Consider the following 15,075-nt stretch of genomic DNA (forward strand, 5'->3'; position numbering starts at 1 on the left):
AGAAAACCCACGCAGGCACGGGGAGAACATGCAAACTCCACACAGACGGGGCCGGGGATTGAACCCCGGTCCTCAGACTTGTGAGGCAGATGTGCTAACCAGTCGATCACCGCGCCGCCCCAAATTGATATGGTTAAGGCAAAATTGAGCTATGGAGCAGCAGGTTGAGATTTTTTATTTTTTTTGCTAAGCTAACTTGAGTTATGTTAAAGAACGTGTGAGTGCCAAATCTCAAATGCAATCAATTTGGATTTCACCACATACAAACAGGTAAACGCAGTGAAAGTGTGTATTTGGGATCCATCCTTTATTGTTTCAAAAATTCTTTTGCAATACAGTCATTTTCTTATTACACGTGAGATCTGATGGGCAATGTACAATGTTCTCTCATCATGAAACACGGTCACACAGAGTTCCTTTCTCCATTTTCTACCGGAAAGTTTGTGCATGATTATTGACAATAATCATCACTAAAGCTCAGTTGTTTCCCAAAAAGCATCTTTTGTTTGTTTGTTTTTTTTTCTCCTTGTTTTTCAAAGTGCATTTTCAGGATTGCAAAGGTGACTCGTTTGTCCCCCACTCAGGCATAATAATAATAATAATAATGTATATGACAGTATTCACAAGAGGGCCTGACTGCTTTGCTGTGAGGAACAACTACATTTTCCCATTACGACACTTATTTAGATAGGTCAAATCAAAAAAAAAAAAAGTATCAATATGCATGCCATGAACATTCCTCCATAAACATAAATGTAGTGTATATATTTTTTTGTCTTCATTTAATTCGTTTAATAATGACAACAGTATTTTCCACAAAAGGACAAATGCTGATAATGCTGAAAACTAATGCTGTATACATTTTGTTCTGTTTTTACACACAGGTCACACGGCTTAATGCCATAGTGTATAGGGCAACGCCGTAATTAATCATGTTAATAGCATTTGGTCCACAAAACCAAATTTAGCTTGAAAAGAAAACAAAAAGTGGTAGCAGGTGAATGTTTTCAACTTAAAAATTGCATGATGGCGACATTTTTTTTTTCTTCTTCTTCTTTCAAGTGAAATGCTATGTCTTGGGGGGAGGGGGGGGGGGTAGATAATTTCTACATTTTATATGACCTGGTTATTAAACTCTTCTGTTCCACGGAACAGCTTTGACTCTGTAGAATTTGGTTCCTAGAGGAACCTTGAATCTGTTCTGGGCCTGGTAAGAGAACACAGGAAGAGCTTTTGTAAGGCCCAAAGCAGAAAAAAAAAATTAAAGACAACGGCTGTGTTCAGAATCATTGACTCATTCCTCCCTAATCACTATATCATCAATTTTTTATATAGATCAAATAATTTTTGAACACTAATTGGGCATGCTCTTAATTACATCATTACAATGTAGCAGATCAGCTGATATGCCTTCAGTAATAAATATGGGACACATTCATGAATTATAAAACCATGACATCATTTTAAGATGAGTTTACTTCACAGAATTAATACAACCAAAGCACTTAACGTCCATCAATGTTGTGGTTTCTTGCTCTATTTGTTGAGAGGATCTTTTCGCACCACAACGCATTAAACAATACCCCTGAAACTGAAAATAATTTTTCTGTATTGGAGCAATGCAGCATAGGATGTACTTGATTTTTTTAGTGAGCATCATTGCTCATTGCTTTTCAAGATGCATTGTGCGATACATAACTTCATCATTACACATTTGAACAACATTACAAAATGGGAATGTGTGTGTGTGTGTGTATGTGTGTGTATATATATATATATATATATATATATATATATATATATATATATATATGTGTGTGTGTGTGTGTGTGAGTGTGTGTGTAATGTATGTGCACTATATAGTGGATAGGGAGTGATTCCAAACACAGAGCAAGAGATTGATACACAAATATCCACCTTAAACACTGGGCTTGTTATACTCTCATTAAATACCTTTTTAGCCTGGCAATACTCCTTCTCCATCACTTTTCCGAGCACCCACGGCCGCCTTGACGTCCCCGAGGCTACACAACATACAGGCTTGTTAAACACATGCATTATTTATATGTAAAAAAAACAAACAAACCGTTTTAGCTGACACAAACTGTAAACTGTATTATAGACTCCAAAGCTTCATCTCTAACCCGGTTTGAGGTCGAGCGCAGTGAGCGACTCAGAGTGCAGGAAGTAGAGCGTGGGGCCAACGGTGAACAGCACGTAGTTGTCGTGTCTTTCATCCAGGATGATGAGAACCAAATCGCCTACCTGAAAACTGACGCAAGTAAACACAAAAAGGCATGAAGCCAGTTATGGAATTAAGCACATAATGGTGGCGTGTTCGTTGACAGTCTCAACTGTTAGGTGAATCAAAAAGCCATCAGCATTTGCTTGTGAAATCATCTGTTCACTTACTCTCTAATGGCGATTTTGTCAGAATGCCGCGAGGACACTGAAGACATGCTTTGAGACATCTAAGAGCAAACAAACAAAAAAACAGCAATGTTACCTGTGTAAAACACGCCATGTCTCGATATTTGTCTGTCTTTTTTTTTTTTTATCCTTTTTAGTTTCATGGCTACAAATTGTCTGTCGGTTCAGTTATAATTATACTCTTTGATGCTGCTTCCACCTAGTGGAACAGCTCGAGCATAGCAGCAATGGTGGACTGACCAGTCTTTGACTGAGGCGCTTGTTCTCTTCCTCCTTCATGTGTAACGTCTGAAACAAATCATGATAAACATGATTAAACCACACAAACAGTTCAGTTATCTCTATCTTTCTCTTTCCACCGAGCAGCACGCTTTGGGTTCAGTGGCTTGGCAAGGTTTTCGCATTTCCATCACCACAAGTTGAATGGACTATCAGGAAATCAAGTGGCAGGAAAAATTTATTTTCTCTGCTTTGGGGAACCGTTTATTTAATTGCGAAGCTTAAGGGACGCACAGGCACAATGTGCTTACGTAACCTACGCGAGGGAAGGAGGCAGAAGCGACGCGAACTTATTTGATTCAAGGAGCGCGACGATCGTGATGACATCAGAGAAGACAACTGTGGGGGGGAAAAAAAAGACAAAATGACGAAAGCGTGGGAGCATTTCAGACTGAGCAACAAACCGAGCCCTGCCACAAATATAGAAAATCCGCCAGTATAATCAATCCCCACCGTAAACGTTTTGTAATTGTCAATATATACCACAAGATGGCAGCAAAGCATTTTTTTCCCAATTAGACAACGCTAGACGAGGCCTGACTAAATGAAGCTCCTCCCCTCAGTCCAACATAGTTGTTTACAATAAACATGTCACCAGATGGCGCCAAAGTAATACTTACATATTAGTCAAAAAATAAAATAAATAATGAACCGTATTTTCTCGACCATAGGGCGCACCGTATTAAAACGCACAGTCTCACTTACAGGGTCTATTTCTGTATTTAACACATACATAAGGCGCACCGCCGTCCGCTTTTCCTCTGTATAAGCAGCGAAATGCTCCCAGTCAGTCAAGCGGTAGAAAAAAAAAATAAAAAATAAATAAATAATGACTTTTTTTTGTTTTTGTTTTTAAAGTCAAGCGGAGGCTCATCACAGCACATTTATAGATGTTGGAACCCGGTGCACACATAAGGCGCGGCGCATTATAAGGCGCACCGTCCATTTTGAAGAATATTTAAGACTTTTAATTGTGCCTTATGGTCGTGAAAATACGGTAGATGACTTATTTTATTTATTTATTTATTTATTTTTACTGAATAACGGAGGATAGGTTCCAAAAAATAATTCGCAAATGGACGAATTTGGGAATGCCGGACTGCAAATATGCGAGAGGCTCACTGTAGTCTGAACTTGTCAAATAGTGCACCAACACTTCTGAAAAGTGATCACTGACAACCGTTTAAGGTTGAATGAAGGTTATTGTAAAGTGGTAGCAAAACCAGAAGGAAAAGCACAAGATGGTGGTTATCCTCCATTGCAGTTCATCTGTTCACTGTGTGGCCTCTTTGTTGGGTTACCCTCCCTCACTGCTATGACGTCACAGTTTTTATGAAGATAGTAGCTTAAAACGTAGAAACACAAGCCAGATCAGGATTTACCGTTCCAAACTGAACTGACGTGAACCATTTGGCAGAAGTTTGGCTAATGCAAAGTGTGTGTGTGTAAATACCCTCTCAAGTAAGAGTATCCTCTGCTTTTCCTCTGACATGAAGATGTTATCACTACACACAAAAAAGAGAACAATTAAGGTATGCAGACAATTGTACAGTAATTGTTAATGCTAATGTTAATAAAGCCATTTGTGTTAGTATTTAAATGTGATGCTCACTGGACTGTCACCATGCTGGCCTCCACTGCAGAGTCGACATGCTCATCGTCCGTCAAGGTGGCCACAGAGGTCAGTCTGTCGGTATCGGCCAGGAGCTCGGAGGAACACGCTCCGGTGACCTCGTGCGCCGACGAGTGGGTGGTGAAGATGGCCGAGGAAACTGGAGTGGTGCTACGCAGGCGGTTCAGCTCCTCTTCCAGGTGCTTCTTCTCCTGCATCACGCTGGCTCGGTCCTCAGAGAGAGTCTCTATCAAAGCTGCACGCACAAACAATGATGTTGTCATCTGGTGCTCTTCACGTGAAATACAAGAGGACATTAGAGGCGCTCACCTTTGTCCTTTTCCTGCTGTTGAGTGACATTCTGCAGCTTCTCTGTGAGCTCACTGATGATCTGCTCCTTCTTCAGCCTTTCACGCGTCACAACAGTGTTGAAGTTTGTCTAAAGAAAGACACCAAGACTTGATACACAAGAACTTGTAGGTCATCAACATGGAAATACAAATACCTTGGAAGGAAGTGCCATTCAGTCATTGGGGAGGTGGCATATGACAAGAAAATGCAATGCTATCACAAGACTAAGTTGCAAACGCATTTCCACCTTGTGAGACGGCTTTTCCCCTTTCTTTCAAAACCAAGTAAAATTCATTTATACAGCACCTAGACATAAGCATGACAGAGTTTTGATATGCATAATATGCCTCCTTTAACAAGAATGCTTTTAAATCTTCGGTGTATTGGCCAAAGCAATGCAAATCGTGGTACCAATAGTAGAAGTAAAAACCTGTTGTTCTGCTATCAAGGAGGTCTTGAGGTTCTGGATCTCCTCATTCTTCCTCCTCTCCAGGAGCTCCAGCTGTGTCTGCAGGGAAGCCGAGTCCAGAGAGAGAGGTGTATCTGTGGGGCTCTCGGTGCACACTGGTAGCGCTGTCTCACTGAAAAGCAGTGTCCAATTTTATATTTAATTGATTGATTGGATTTAAAATGTTCAAGACTTTGTGGTGAGTTTGTCAGAACGTTTACCCCGATAACGGCCTTTCTCGAAGCTCATTTTCAAGTTGTCGAATCCTGTCAGATAGTCTGTTTTCCATCTCCTTATTTTTCAGCTGCAACATCTTCAAAGCCTCATCTGAGCCTTCCTCCTCTAGTCTTTTACTTAAAAGTTTGTTTTCTGCCTGCAGATTACTGCTCATAGTCCTCAACTCTTGCTCCAGTTCTTGAAAATTCCTCAACTGCAGCTCCTTTTCTTCATTTAGAGAAGACACCTGCTGGTCCAACTCTCGTTTGAGGCTCTGTAGCTGCTCGGCTTGGCTCCTGTCATCATCCTGGGCCTGCTGCTGCAGGGAGGATAGCTCGCTTTGCAAAAGCGCCATCTCCTTCTCATGTCTGTCCACCAGCTCCGATATGCAGTGGTCCTTCTCAATCTTCAAGAGGCTCTTCAGCTCGGCTCTGTCCATCTCGTACTCCTCATTTTTCACCTGTAACTCTTCTTTGGTCTTTGCAAGCTCTTCTTTGAGTACTTGCGTCTCCGCTGCTACCTGGGAGCTCACTGCCTCGGCCTGCTGCATCTTTGTCTCCTCCAGGAGGACCCTCGCCTCATCTAATTCTGTTTCTTTGAGAGCCAACTCCATCTCCACTTTGCAACGCAGTTCTGCAAGATCGGCAAAGCGAACCTCCAGGTCTTTTATTTGAAGGTCTTTCTCTTTCAGAGCAGTGTTATGGTGTTCTCTTATCTCCTTTAGCTTAGCCATGTTGTCAACAGCAATGTGTTCCAAAGCCTCCTGATGATCCCCTTTGAGGTTACCCACTTCTGCTGTATGTTCCACCTTCATTCTATCCTCAAGCTCCTTCAACTGCAACTGCGCCTCAGCCTCCAGCTCCTGCCTGATCTTCTGCTGGCCACGTTCGATCTCGAAATGCAAATTCTCCAGCTGACTTTTCAGAGAGTCTCTGCAAGCCAAGAGCTTCTCGTGCTCCGCAGCTCGATCGCTCATCAGCTCCTCCGACTTCTTGATCTTCTCTCTCAGGCTGCTCTCCATTTCGAGCCAAAGCACCTTGTCACCCTCCAGGTGGGTGAGTTCTTTTTCTTTGCGCTCCATCAGCCCCTCAAGCTCCAGCATGGCTCGCTGCACATCTCGCACGATGCTCTGGTTGACTTGGTTGTCCTCTGTTAGCACGCGAACCTGCTTCTCATACGCTTGCTGAACAGCGACTAGCTCGCTCTGGTGCTGCTCTTTAAGCTCCAGTTCAAGCGCCTGGCAGATGTTGTCCACCATGTCGCGAACCTCTGTGCTTACACTCCTCAGGGAAAAGCCAAAGTCGTTTTGTTCTTTCAAGACCTGACTTCGCAAGCGACACAAGTCGTCCTTTAAACACCTCAAGTTGGAGTGGGACTCCTCCGCAGCCAATCGATAGTTGTCCATCGCTTGATGGAGCACGGCAATTCTGGTCTTCTCCCTCTCCAGCGTTGTGGTGTCCTGCATGCGCTTGTTGTCGATGGCGTTGATGACGGACGAGTACAAAGATTCCACCATCATTTCGGGGCTGGTCGGGTCACTGATGGGGTTCGGGGAGGTTAGGTTATCCTCTATCACAAATACATTGACGGCGGACATGAAGTCGGACTCTGGGCTCTCCGCCAGGGAATCCAGGTCCAGGGAGCCAGGTTGCAGGACGGGATCCATGTTGGGATGGCCGATGGTTTCAAAGTCAAACGTCTGCGCGTCAATGCTGTCCGGAGAAAGGTCTTCTAAAGGGGCGGGAACGTGTAGCGGACGAGAGCTGGCTCCTTGAAGGCTGAGAGAGGCGGGAGCTTTGGAGGTTGCGGCCAGCCCAGGTGGGGTCTCTGCAGACCTCGGCGTCAACACGTTTGACCTGTGCGAGCTCTGGCTACATGATACCTTGAAAGAAAAAAAAGACACAGTGAAGACAAATGTGATAATTTCCATAATTTTGACACTTCAAAAATAAACACTCGAAAAGGATATATTTCAACAAACTGCCTTAACTACAAGGTGGGGGCGTTTTTTTCCCAATTCTTTTTGCCACATTAAATGCATACAAAACTTTGACGCAACCATCAAACAAATGCTTACATTGTTTTATGAGCATATGTGGGTGATGGATGAACAGACAAACACTCAAAATCTCGTACATTCTCCCGAAAGGACTTAAGCGCCATATATTCACTTCCTGTGTGTCCCAATATATCTGTACATAAGCCATTTTATTTTAGATCATCAGATAACCTCATGACAAGTTCAGACAACTTTCTATGTTGAATAATGAGAGTAAACCACCTTTGAAAGATATGGATTTACCCTTTGTTCACTCAGCAGGTTAGTGATAGTTTGAGACATCTCGTCCAAACTCTGTGCAGCTTGGACCAGCTGATGGAGCTTCTCCACGTGCCGATTCAAGGGCTCAAAGTCACACATCGTCGGCACCCTACCAAGACAAAGAGTATTATAGGATGGATTTTGAAGATTTTGGAACTGAATTAAAATTTCACAATTGCACTGCCATACAAACATTGTTGGTAAGGCTCACATGAGGAAAGGCTGCACCTCCGCAGGACAACACGACTTCAAGTATTGCAAGTCATCAAGGGAGATGTCTGGAAGTTCATCATCAAATCTTCGAGGTTTCCGTGTCTGTGAACAATCAAAAGCAGAGTAAATAAAATGGATGAATAAAATCAGGTTAAAATGATATTTAAGAAACATAATGCCTTACACAAAATGATGTCGGAGGCCACGCATCAAGCCCTCGAAACAAGCGATTTCGGAGGAAGGACTTTCCTGAAAAAGAAATTCGAGTCATTATCTCATGGGAGACGTCAACAAGTAACAGATGAGGTCAGCATTGTTTTGCCTTACTGAAGAGTTTCCCGAACGTCTCCCTTTTGAACTTCTCCGCCTCGTACAGTTGTTTGCCATCTTTCACAAGTGCATAAGCCCACTTTGGAAAACAAAAACAATTGCCAGTTTGTGTGGCCATACCCAACACACAGAAATAATACGACAGACAAAACCACGGACCTCTCTATAGTGTCGTACGAACATTTTCCTACGGACGACTTCCACCACCGCCAAGCAGTACATCTGGGGGACTGTACTGAGGGCTTCCACCACACGCACCCTTTCCACGAGCTCGGTGAGGAGTCGGAGGAGAGCTTGAAGCTTCTCACCATCCTGGTCTGCATGGAGCATCACATAGCAGCACCATCTGGTGCAAAGATTAAGATGACAGGTGGAGAAAATGAGCATGAAATGAAAAGCAGTCAACTGCAACACGGACTCGAAGAAAGTGCTTGAAGGACATTACTTGAGTCGGACTTGTAGGTTGTTTGCAAGCTCCTGTTTGGCAGTGGTGCACTTCTTTTTGATGTCCAGCAGCTTCCTGTGGTTGTTCAACATGATCATCAGCTGGTTGGTGTGACTCAGACACAGGTCGGGCAGAACAGATGTGTCCTTCAGGTTTTCAGCCCGCTTCTGATTGGCTAAAAATCCCTGTAAGTGATCCATATAAAACTCAATAAATACAATACACTCTCCTACAAAGTTTTGGAGTGGTTAAACTAATTCCCTTTTTTCCCCCCCAATATTTGGGTTTGACTTGAAAATCCGAACAAATCCACGTCAACTGCTGTGTTGTTTGGAAGTTAACAGTCGTTGATCGTACACGTTACATACCTGAGCAAGTTCTTTTTGTTCATTGACCAACTTCTTGCAGCTTGCGATCATCTGGTCGAGAGCGTACAGCCGGTCCTCCAGCCCCTTGATGGCTTTCATGTTTTGATTATCCAGCTTGGCGATGGTGTCGCGACAGTCTGCCAGGAAGGGTTGAATGATCCGTGGGTCAAGCTGTCAGAAAACAATTACAAGATTATTTTTATCCACTGTACATTTATGAGGACTACTTTTTTAATTAACGGCTCACCCTGTTGATGGACTCAAAGCATTTCCTTACAACAGACTCTACATCATTAGGTCGATCCTGCACATTGATCCAGTCCAAGAGCGTGACATTGAATTGGGGCACATGGCCGAGCGTGGGGATGTCTTCATCCAGCAGCGCGGCCCTAAGCCCTCCGCTGTGCGCCATTTGACACGTGTCCCGTTCACCAGCACCTTCGCACTTGGACGTCTCTGCAGAACCTGGTACTTTGTGGCCCTGCTGTGAAGCGGGGGCACATAGCACAGAGTCGGTGGATTTTTCTTCTTCCGTCTCGTCGGAATCTTTCTCCGTTGTGGAGGCGGATTTCTTCATCTGCTCTCTGTGACTTTGTCTCGTCAAACATTCCAGCAGAGGGATCCTGGCCATCACAGAGACTGCTGTCCCAAGTCTGTAACAATTAAGGATAATTAAGGCAAAGCAGGATAAAAAAGTGAAGGCAAAGAAGAAAGGTGACAACCACAGAACCGGAAATAGTAGAGAGACAGTAATACACGTCCTGGCTGAGTACAATAGCGCTGAAGCGACAATGCAGGCACGTCGCAATAAATTAGTATATTGTAAGAAAGTTCATTTATTTCAGAAAATCGTTTCAGACTCACTATACAGATTAATTCTTCATTCATTCATCTTCCATTCCGCTTATCCTCACTACGGTCGGAGAAAACCCACGCGGGCACGGGAAGAACATGCAAACTCCACACAGGCGGGGCCGGAATTTGAACAGCGGTCCTCAGAACTGTGAGGCTAACCAGTCGTCCACCGTTCCACCACAGATTAATTAAGAGGAAAATAATTTCAGAAATTTAAATACAATTTTGATGGTTTCTTATTTAATATTCAAATTTCTTGAGATAGTAAATTTGGGGTTAACGTTAATTGTAAGACATAATCATAAAAATGATAATATATTATACATTTCACTCTGTAATAAATACACTTTCACACGTTTCACTTTTTGAGTTAGCTACTGAAATAAATTGGGACATTCTATTTTATTAAGATGCACCTGTTTGTAAACATCATGTTAAAAGAACTGAATGTACACCGCAAAGTCAGCTGTATTTAGTCGTAATTGGAAAAAGAGACACACCTCCCAGACACATGCCAAAATCTCCCTCATGCGTCAAAGTTAACTTATCTTTATACGTGCATGACAGTAAAGCAAAGCTAAATGAAAAAAAAACTTACTTTGTGAGTTTAAACTTAATTTCCTCCAGGTCGTGCTGATATGTCGAGTACGCAGTGTCAAATTTTAACAGTAGCTTCTGATAAGACAGCGTGCAGTCGTCCAGGTTGGCCATGATGGCGGCCCATCCTTGGTGCTGGAGGTGTTCATCATGAACCAAGCGTTCACAGAACGAACTAAGCTTATTGGCAACTTCATACATTTCCTGCACAGCAAGCAGAACACCACCTCATATTATTAGACTTTACGCCGATTTTATTGGCCTTATCGGTATCGACTGATAATTAGCATTTTATGCTGATCGGCTTTAATTTCATAATTCATTGATCCGGTGACATCATGGTAAGTAATCTAACCCGATACCTTTTATTTTAGAGTAGATAGATTACAGTTACTTTGATTTAGCTGGCAATAGTTACTTTTTTTTTCACGAGAACCAGAGTTTAGCATGCTTTTGCATACTATCCTATTTATCGTCAGGCAACAGATATTTATCATTAAAGTACAGTGCTTGGGAACATGAGGCAAGTCAATAACTAGGACACTTGATTCAGTCACGGTGCATGTCATAAGTGAAGACCAATTTTCAGCCTTTGTTTTAGTAATGACTAATAAAACACAAAACACACTCTATTATTAACTATCCATAACTAAAATGTACACAATGACTTAAGTACAATAACGAAAAAAGATGAAATATTTATCAACGGAGCCGTCTGGGACAATGACGTCACGTGACATGTTGCACGTTTTCCGCACATAGTCAACTCACGTGTACCCAAGCAGCTAGCGGCGCAAACACAATGGACGCTGACGACTCTGACGAGGGATTGGCTCACTAAAACTGGAAATACAGTCACTACTTCCGAGTTACTCTAAAGAGGACAATACTAAGGTTCGTTGTATACTATGCGCGCGCGCACGCGCGCACACACACACACACACACACACACAGCCGCCTTCATGGACGCCCACACAATCAGCAGGGTTGCAACAGTCTGTCTGTCGATCGATCTATCAGTTTAGAGTCTTTAAAGGCGTGTACTGAGAATGGTATGCTTGTTTATATTTAGGTGGCAATTTGGCATGTCAAGTTGCTCTAAGTTGGTCAAATAATGTGGCTTCAACTACACTCATATTTAAGTTATTTTTTCATGTTGATGACATCATTCTGTAACTTGGGTGGCGTACATTACCAAATAATTGGTACGGTTAAGCTAATGCTTTTTTTGTACTGTGGATAAGTGATATTCCTGCCACTTGACAGCTGCTGAAAGTAACTAAAAAGTTACTTTTTCTAATTTTGTTACTTCCGAAATCAAGCAATCAGTGATGTAACTAAGTTACTTTTACAAGGTAACTATGGCAACACTGGTACCAAACCAGTTCACTTCACAACTTTCTGAGTTACTCTTGTAAATTAGGATCAGGGCACACAATTTGACGAAATACATCTACGAATGAATTCATCATTGGACCAGGGTGAAGCTTCATGTTCAATTTAATCCGAATCTGTTCAAAACCTTTGATGAATTGATAAGAAATACCCATTTTGGCTCAAGTACTGTTACGAACAAACAATGTGAACAAGCCCAGTGTTAGACAACTATGTATCGAGGTCTGAATAAAAGAAAAGAGGCAATGTTCAACATTGTTTAGAAAGTGTTTTACAAATGGTCAATTACCAGAGCAAGTTGTGTTCGAGAGGCAACGGTGTGAAAGACGGCTGGCATCAGTAGCGACTCTTCCACCTTCACCTGAATCTCACTCTCAATGGAGAAGGTGGTTTTGGGGATTGTTGGATCCCGGTCAGACAAGATCATCTCCTTGTTGAACAGGAATATGGGGTTTGTTTCCTGGAAACAAATGAAGACAAATAGTGACTCAACACAATGTGTGGGTTTGTGCAAATTCTTACTACTCGGAAAGTAGTAAGTAGTATATTGTTGTATTCTTGGTTAGTTGTATTCTTAGTTGTACAAATAATTTAATGTGTCGAGATTTTTTTTTTTTTCTTTCTGCCATAATCATCAAAATTGAAACAAAGGCTTGAAATATTTCACTTGGTGTGCAGTGAATTAATATTACAAAAGTTTCACTTTTGGAAACAAATTATTGAAATAAATAGACTTTCAATATTCAAATTTTTGGGCACATACCTGTAGCTACTTTGAAGTTGTTAGAATTACATGGCAAGCCATATCAAACCACCCTTGTCTTAGTAGTGGGTGTGAAAATAAAATAATTATACACTTACAGTGCCCGCACTGTAGCTGCAGACACGCCTCTCCGCAGCCATACATTCCCCTCCATTGACAACAAGGATTTGATGTTGAATTGCAATCTTATATTTAGCCTGGATGGCATGTTTAAGCTCCAGGACACTAAGAAAGCAAAAGGAAAGTTAGATCCGGAGGTGTCACAAGTCACAATCGATTGATCAAAAACTAATCGATCATCAAACGAATCCACAACTATTTTGATAATCGATTCATCATTGAGAGCCATTGTTGAAATTAAAATTGGCATGTTTTGTTTATTCTTTTGTTTAATTGAAATAAGGCACTTGCAAACATCTGCTATAACTTCGGAGAACAATGATCAACATGTTTTTCCTTTTTTTTCCTTTAAATGCTACAGACCAAACCAGTAACTGAATCATAATCAATTTATGGAAAAATAATACTCAGTTGTTTCTTCTATTACGAACATGATTATTTGCTGCCTCGTAACTCTTACGTTTAAAAAATGTTGCTGAGTGCAACATCACTCCCTCTTGTGTGATACTGCTTAATTGTCATTGATTTGTTTTTGTTTAACTGTCAAACAATGACAAATAAACCACAATAACCAGTTAATAAACAGTAATCAGAAAAAAATGATTTTGCAATTCGATGGAACAATCAATTCTAAAAAAAAATATTTGATTGTGACAGCCCTTATTAGATATATGTCAAAATAGCTGGAAGACAAGCACTTTAGGGTGCTGAGTGGCCATTTCCCTTACGTTTGGACAGCGAGATCGGTGTCAAATGTCAGTGTGCTGCCATTGTTAACCTGGAACACATACAACTTCATGTTGAATCGACCGCTGGTCTTGCCACTTGTTCATTTAGTCTCCCGAGGCCACCCTGCAAAAAAGCAAACACACACAAAATGAAACACGTCCTCCCAGCCGTTGCCAGTTTACAAGTTATTCCTGTCATAATCAAAGAGGATCCGTGGCATCTGTAATACAGGTTTCCACTAAATGCCCAAAACGTTGTTAGCTCTACATAAAAAACACGTTGACTTTTTCACCTAATAATACGTTACTGGGCCTGGCAACATAACTCAACACGATTCACCAGCAAATATTGGTAACAATGTTGGGTGCATTAAAAAGTCATTAATCTCGAGACCCTTCAGTTTTAAGGGGTCACAAAAGGGACAACTGATTGTCATCTGTGTTTGTTTGTTTTCTAGTTATTGTTCGTGTGTGTGAAGGACCTGGCTTTGTATGTATGTAAATGCTCCTTGAGATCAATCCTGTTCTTTTCTATAGCTAAAATGGACTTGAGTGGCATCTGTTAGTAGTCAGTCTGTAAAGATAGCACACCTAACTGCGCTAAGTAGCCGTGAGCATAACACGGCTGTCGCGCTAACGCCTGGACGGCGGCCGTCGATGAAAATGTAAAAATATTTAACAGCGAAACAACCGGACATCACCGGCTATATGTGTGTATTAGTATGTATATGACATTACACGGTGAAACAACAGTCCATAATCGAATGTATTACCTTACTTTAGCCACATCTCCCGCACTTGAGTGTCCACCTTACCTAAGGCGAGTTGGCTAAGCTAACGAGCTAGCAACCGCGCTAGCGAGCTAGCTAAGCCGCGTTACTTTGGCATACATAGAGCTAATAACGCTAGCTCGACTTCGCGGTTAGCCTCGGGTTATTGACAGCCATGGTGAACGTGAACAGCATTGTCGTTTTAAAATAGGTCTAATTGTGCTAATATCACACACGGGATGGTGTAACAAAACGGCCAGGGAGCTTAGCTATTGTTTATACCGAGGAGCTAACTCGGCTAATAGAAGTCGCTCGCTGTTTTGTTGTTGTCATCTAAAGTGGGCGGTTCTTAATCGCTTGGCCCTTTCGAGAGACAAGATTGCACATTAATTTTCCGTCCATCCATTTAAAAGATATAATTACTGAGAAGTAACTGAGAATATCGTAAGGTTTTTTTCTCATCGAATATTGTCTTACTAAAATAAAGACAAAATGTGGAGTGATTTTGTGGCTGGTGTACAAATGTATTTTTAATGTTGGTACTTGTATTCATTATTTGCACAAACATAAATAAAATTAACACGAGATACAGTTTTTAAAATTACACTACTATTACTCTGGGCAAAAAAAGTTTGATCTTGAGAAAAGTGCCGAATCGCCCATGAGCGTACGTTACGTGATTTGGTTGTTTCCATGTGCATTGTGGGAAAATAAAGGAAGGGGGAGCCAAGTGTTTTGCTGCAACAGTAGGAGGGGTGTGGTGAAAGTGGCCTACAGTGACGAGGAAGGAATATTCTGTTACAAGGAATGCTACACTTAGTTTTTTTTAACTTAG

At 41.8% G+C, this 15,075-nt stretch overlaps 1 protein-coding gene across 3 annotated transcripts; it reads right to left on the reverse strand.

The window, feature by feature from the left end:
• Positions 1 to 288: 288 nt before the first annotated feature.
• On the reverse strand, positions 289 to 14,568 carry rb1cc1 (RB1-inducible coiled-coil 1). Of its 3 annotated transcripts, none has more exons than XM_061694180.1 (23): positions 14,249 to 14,568; positions 13,471 to 13,594; positions 12,721 to 12,847; positions 12,149 to 12,319; positions 10,466 to 10,668; positions 9,260 to 9,665; positions 9,013 to 9,183; positions 8,645 to 8,829; positions 8,359 to 8,545; positions 8,197 to 8,278; positions 8,054 to 8,118; positions 7,868 to 7,971; positions 7,639 to 7,765; positions 5,342 to 7,218; positions 5,103 to 5,253; positions 4,652 to 4,760; positions 4,322 to 4,577; positions 4,163 to 4,214; positions 2,671 to 2,718; positions 2,413 to 2,471; positions 2,145 to 2,272; positions 1,954 to 2,024; positions 289 to 1,207 (listed from the first exon to the last, which is right to left on the reverse strand). In XM_061694180.1, the coding sequence occupies exons 2-23, from the start codon at positions 13,539 to 13,541 to the stop codon at positions 1,130 to 1,132; spliced, it is 4,728 nt and encodes a 1,575-aa protein (XP_061550164.1). In that variant the 5' UTR covers positions 13,542 to 13,594; positions 14,249 to 14,568; the 3' UTR covers positions 289 to 1,129. The 3 variants fall into 3 exon arrangements, with proteins under 3 accessions (XP_061550164.1, XP_061550163.1, XP_061550165.1); XM_061694179.1 differs by having other exon boundaries at positions 14,244 to 14,568; XM_061694181.1 differs by lacking the exons at positions 10,466 to 10,668; positions 12,721 to 12,847; positions 13,471 to 13,594; positions 14,249 to 14,568 and having other exon boundaries at positions 12,149 to 12,231.
• Between the last annotated feature and the right edge of the window lie 507 nt (positions 14,569 to 15,075).

This window comes from Phycodurus eques, chromosome 13 (genome assembly GCF_024500275.1).
Source record: "Phycodurus eques isolate BA_2022a chromosome 13, UOR_Pequ_1.1, whole genome shotgun sequence".
NCBI lineage: Eukaryota > Metazoa > Chordata > Actinopteri > Syngnathiformes > Syngnathidae > Phycodurus > Phycodurus eques.